The sequence below is a fragment of the Rhea pennata genome, chromosome Z (assembly GCF_028389875.1).
Source record: "Rhea pennata isolate bPtePen1 chromosome Z, bPtePen1.pri, whole genome shotgun sequence".
Taxonomy (NCBI): domain Eukaryota; kingdom Metazoa; phylum Chordata; class Aves; order Rheiformes; family Rheidae; genus Rhea; species Rhea pennata.
Window position 1 is genome coordinate 11,454,645 of NC_084702.1, and position 6,000 is coordinate 11,460,644.

General features: G+C 47.0%; 1 protein-coding gene across 7 annotated transcripts in view; it reads right to left on the minus strand.

The window, feature by feature from the left end:
- Positions 1–3,957, minus strand: part of PSD3 (pleckstrin and Sec7 domain containing 3) — a 119,762-nt gene extending 115,805 nt beyond the window's left edge. For 6 of the 7 annotated variants that reach the window (XM_062598934.1, XM_062598931.1, XM_062598936.1 and 3 more), the window contains exon 1: positions 3,831–3,957. In XM_062598934.1, the coding sequence (XP_062454918.1) occupies positions 3,831–3,851 (21 nt within the window). In that variant the 5' untranslated portion in view covers positions 3,852–3,957. Of the gene's footprint in view, positions 1–3,270; positions 3,413–3,830 lie in introns of all 7 variants that reach the window. The other variant, XM_062598933.1, reaches the window with a different exon arrangement.
- Between the last annotated feature and the right edge of the window lie 2,043 nt (positions 3,958–6,000).

A 6,000-nucleotide genomic window follows, 5' to 3' on the forward strand; every position in this document is an offset into this window, starting at 1 on the left:
CATGGCATCTGCTTCAGCAGCCTGTTCTTCAGGGCTAACTTCAGCCTGGTCGTCTTCTGCTTAGCCCACCAGTGGCAGCACCGAAAAACCTTTTTCCACACTGCACAGATACAAGGAAAGCCACAGCAAACATCACCATTTCCAGCAAGGAGCTGAGGCAGTTGGTGGAGGTTGAAATGCAGAGCTCTTGCTCTGACTGACAGCTTGGTCCTGTGCCCCAGCAGGTTTGTTTGCTTACAGCATCCAGGAAGTACAGTCAATTCAGGAGCAATTCAAGCCTCAAGGGTTAGATAATAGCTGAGTTATTCTGACTCCTCATTCAACCTCATAGCAACCTAACCCTCACCCAGAATAAATTCCACTCCACCCTGCATTTAAGTCCCATCCATGACCCATCTTTCTCACCTCTGTAATATAGAGAATTAAGCCTTGGATGCACTTGCGTCCCAGCAGGCTGTGGTCTCTGGAGCTGGCATGACAGCAAAAGGAATCTCTGAGTAAGGAGTGGCTGTGTTCAGAAAAAGCATCTGGTAACAGACTGCAGAAACTTACTTCAAACAGTGTCATTCCCAGAGGAACAGGACACTTAGGGCTGGACTGAAAGTGTTGAGCGGACACCTACAGCTGGTCTGAAACTTCCCTCACACAGAAGTGTGCAAGTTCTCCTCCACAGCCTCATCCCAGTGCCAGCAGGAAAAAAGAGCTGGAAATAACCTCAGGCAAAAAGCCCAGCCCTCTGCTACCATGGGTGCCAGAGGACAGAAAGCCCTTCACATGGCGATTTAGATATCTACATTTAAGTCATAAATTGCTCAAGATCTAACTTGATCTGTCTGTGGCCCTGCAGTTCAGAACAGTGATGGTCTGGAGGAGCTTTCTGCTCACAGAGCTTCCCTCTCAGCAAAACTTCTAACATGAAGAACTCCTGATTTGACATCTCTGCTGGGGTATGGCAGACTTAACCAGATTGCTGAAGAGTTTTGGGTGGCAATCAGCCAGAATGAGAAATCTGAGCTGTGCTAGAAGCCAGTATGCGTCTTTTCCATCAGAAACTGGCTTTGACAAAAGAGGTCTCCAACCAGCTGTCCACAGAAAAGGGGAAAAGGGAGACATACAGCACTGAGCACAGAGATTCTGTTCCACCTCTTCTGGCTAAGCCCAGGAAGCTCACACCAATCAACTCTACCAGTGCTGTATATCAGAGAGCACCCAACCACTTGGGCCACATGCTTCACCAGAAGCAGAGCTGACATGGAGTGGGATATTCTGGCTTGTGGCTGACTACCCTGACTTTTGAGTTTTGGCATCAGTTCACAGGTTTGCCCAACCTCAGGCTATCTAGTTAAAGCACAACAGCATGGAATATTACTATCAAATACCCTCAAGACTCATTTAATCATATTCTCCAGATGCTAACCCCTCCCTCCCTTCATTTTTGCTCCTTCCTATTGCCACAACACTGAGCTACCTCTTCAGATCCTCAGATCACTAAAACAAGATAAAGCTTCCAGAACATCCCAGTTCACCTTTTCTCTCAGAGCCCTCACAATTAAACAGAGCAACTTAGAAAGGAAACACTTTCAGCTCTTTCAAAAAAATCACAGATGGTTCACGGCCTGCCACCATGTATTTCCACAGAGCAGAGGTTGTTTCAAGTAGTCATCTGTGCTGCACATGTAAAGACAGTTTACCAGCCATGGCAAAAGCATCCTTCTTATGCGTCGTACCCTTTTTGCGGTGTGTGATTCATGCCATCATGAACAACAGGCCCAATGCTGAAGCTCCCAGCACTTTGCTAAGAGCCTGTCAACAGTCCTGCTCCTAAGACCCTCAGCAGCCCTGGCTTTCAGGAGGTCACCATGCTTCTCAGGGCAGTTTATTGAGAAGAGTACTTGCCAATAGATGTTTCTGCAGTATCAGGTAGTACCTGATACTCCAGCAGCAAGGCTGCGTCTTCATGCCACAGAAAGCAAACTCCAAACCATCTCTTAAATTACAGCTGCAAAACCAAAGACCAAACTTTCCTAGCAACAAGAGCAAGAATAGCAAGTCCTATTCCAGAATGAGAGGGAAATACTCTGAACTATGTCCAGGTCTTCTAGCTACATAGCTTGACAACAGCAAAAAAAATCATGCTCCGCCAATTTCAGCAGCCTTCCCAAGAAGAGGACAAAGAAAAATATCTGGTCAGTTCATTAGGATCCTCTTTTCCTTTTCAGTGTGCTGGTATGGAAACAGCAAAGCTAACCTAGATAATCTGCTCAAGCACCAGTATTACAAGAGGATCTCTTCCATACAGGTAAGTTGTGCAGTAATTTTCTTTGTATGTCAAAAATCCGAATGTTTTTGTCATATTAAGTTTAGAAATAAGTTGTGCAGAAGTTGCAATTTTTTTTAACACCACCACCACCACAGAGGAATTTCTTACAATCTTCTCTATGCTGAACTAAGGTTACAGTTGAACCAAAGCACTTGCTAACCTGCACGGTTAGCTTCATCTTTACTCCCATCCAAGACATACTCGCAAAACAACATCTCAATAGCCAAATTCTCTGTCTGCCTAAATCAAAGAGGTCAGATTTTCAGCTTGTGTTAAACTGGTAACATCTGCTGAAATTCACTGACTAAGGCTATGACTGACGAAATGGAATCTGAGGTAGGAAGAAGTTTTGTTCCTCCAGCTAAACCAGAACAGCTTGGGTGATTCCTGGCAGCCTACAAACATGACAGTTTCATTAGAAACACTGCATTTGGCTTTCTCTCTCTGTTTTAACAGGCTGACCCACAGAGAGTATTAAACTATGAGTGAAACTGCAAAAGTAGTAGTAATTGGAGTTACCTATTACACCCAAACCATTTAAATAACACATAGGTGTGCTCTGCCTAACAATATGCTAACTGGCACCCTGTGGGAATCAGGTAATTGTTGTTTATGGCATGGAAATACTGTGTCTATATGTGAAGTTAGCATCTTGGTGAGTTTGACTGAAGTTCAAGCATGTGACAATCATGTGCATGTTCCCATTGCGAAGCGTAGCTTCAGTTCACTGCAGCAAGGCTTGCGATAAGGCCGCCATAGCGTAAGAGTGTTAATGTGCAAATTTAATGTGCTAAAACTTTATACCTTTACTGAATTCATCTCAACCCACTCCTCCCCAGAAAGCAGAGTGCTATTAACTCAGCCAAAGCTGCTGCTTTTTCAAAGTATCTCACTGAAATCAAGAATTTGGAACGGTTAGGAGCGCCTGTCAGTAAAACAACACTGCTTACTTGTTACACAGAGGAGGTAGATGGAGACAGGAGCAAAACCAACTGCAAGAGATGCAGGCGGGCCTGGCTGCCTGCCAGGAGTCGTCCTGGGCAGAAGTCCCTCCACTAGGGTCCATGGGGCCTGCAAAGTGGGCTCCCAGCTCTCTCAGGGAAAAGGGAAGGGAGGGAAGGAGAGAGGAGAAGGGAAAAGAAATAAGAAAAAGAAGGGGAATAGAAAAAGGAAAAGAAGAAAGAATTCAGAAAAACGGAAAAATAGGAAAAGAAAACAGGAAAAGGAAAAAGAAAAAAAATGAAAAAAGAGGAAAAGGAAAATAAAAAAGGGATAGAAGAACAGAGAAAAAAATAAAACGTAAAAGGAAAACAAATGAAAAACGAAAAAAAAGAAAATAAAAAACGAAGGAAGAAAAAGGAAAAACTGGGAAAAAACGGGGGAAATTAAAAAGGGGGGGAAGGAAAGAGAAGAGAAAAGAAAGGGAAAGGAAGAAAGGAAGGCAAAGGGCGGGGGGGCGAAAGTACTCGTAGAAACGAGCCCTCGGCTCCGCACACACGCCGCCTCTTACCGCACCGCCGCCTCCCTCCATCTTCCATCGCCGGCCGCGGCAGATCGCAGCCGCCCGCCGTCCCGCTGGCCGAGCCGAGCCGAGCCGAGCCGAGCCGAGCCGAGCCGAGCCGAGCCGAGCCGCGGCGGGCCCCAGCGCCGGCGGCGGGGCCGGGCAGCGCGGCCGCGGCCGGCCCGAGCACGGTGGGCGCGGGGGGGCCGGCGGCGGGGCCGGGCCGGTGGGGCGGACCGGGGGCGGGCCGGGCCGCGCCAGGCGGGCTGGGCGGGCCGCTGCCCGGGCAGCGGGAGACGGCTGCTCCCAGGAGCGGGTAAAGGAGAAGCGGGAGGCAGAGCAGCGGCAGTGATGAAGAACAGGAACGAAATGCTGCATGTGCTTCTCAAAAAGATTAAGGGGGGGGGGAGGAATTTTAGGATTACCAAAAGCGACATGGCGAAAAAACACAAAACAGAGTGTGTGTACACATAACAGTGTCTATGAGAGACACTTTCAAAAATCCGCAGGGGTTTAGAACAAGCTGTACTGTATTGTGCTCCTAAATCTCTTAAGTGCTTTTTAAAGATGCTGGGGAAAAAAAAAAAAAAAAAAAAAAAAAAAAGTCCTTGAAAACTTACTCAGCACATGGGCTTTTCTTTGCAACCTCATTCAAAAACCAAAGAAGGCAGATGTCTTCAGCATGGCGTAATCTAAACATTCAAAACATTTTTTTTTTTCAGAGTTCATCGGAAGTTCCATTGACTCTTTGGGTTTCTGAGCCAAGAAGGGGCACCCCATCATGTTAGGATTTCTTTAACTATGAACTCCACAAGCTGTTGTTTTTTTCATTGGCCTAGTTACATGCATTAACTATACTCATGTATCAGTTAGTAGCTGACAGTCTGGAGAAAGAAGAATGTTAGTTGCAGTGTATTTGCATTTTGTTTCACAACAGTCCAAAGCATTGTATTTTAACCCCAGAAAAAAATTGAGAAAAGGCTGCTGGACGTTCTGGTTTGCTTGAGGCTCTCTTGCACTGGCTGTATGGCTGGGAAATCATTTCCACTGCATTCAACCTGCACCTGCAGATTTCTCAGGGCTCCTTCATGTCCCAGTTGACAATGTTTCAGCAGATGCAGTCTATTCAGGGCACGGGCACAGCCCCAGGACAGGACCTCAGAACTGAGTTAGTACTTGTGTGTTGTGGAGAGCAATCTGCCTTTGAGGAAGTGCAACAAGGAGATGTTTGCACACAAGGCACTCTGCACTTTGCTGTTCAAAAGCCAGACTGACCACAGCCAGCTCTCTCTGTGCACGGGCTTGAAGCCACATAGGTCCTAATCAGCGCAGCGAAGGTCAGCAAACTGTAGTCACCCACGAGGCAGTGTGCCCACATAACCTCAAAGGCCCCCAACCCAGCCTGCCCTGACACCATTGGCATGGTAGGAATTAGCTCTTACAGAGCTTGTCACAGGTCCATATGTGGCCTTAGGCTATTTCTGTCTTCAGAAGATCCTTTGAAACATATGCTAGTTGGGGCAAAAAGCAGTTTCATTCCAAAAGGCTTCTTTGGCCATCAAATTGATTTACATACATTGCAATCTGGAGCAGGAAGAAATGATGACCGAAGTGACTAGGACTCAATAATCACTTCACTTTTGCTCCTTCCCTTACACTAGAGAACAGAGTTGCTGGTGGAGAGCAGTGTTGTTCCAGCTGGTTTTGGTTTGTCCAAAAGGCTTTGGACAGTCCCTAGCAGCAGAAGTGTGTCACCCTGAAGTTACAAATGATCACAATGAGCCCCTACAGCTCTGACACAGCAGCATCCCAGAGGCCAAGGGGGAAGTATAGCACTTCCCCCTCGGCCTCTCCCTCACCACTAGAGCCGCACTCCCTGCCAACAGCAAGGTGATTTCAGCCTTTCACTTCTCCAGCAACAACACAAAAAAGGTTGTTCTCTTCCAGGATAAAGGGAGTCCATGTGCAAAGCATGATGCATCCTGACCTGGAGCTGGTGTGGTTAAAAGAGGTGTAGAAACACCATCACTTTGCTTTCCAGATGAGCAATCAGTCCAGAAGCTCCTTCCAGCCGCATGCTCCTCCCAACAGGATCTTGCTGAGGGCTGTGTCATGCAAAGCTCATACTACTGTCCCTATCCCAAACCCTTCTTTCTCACTACCTTCAGCTCCATACCAA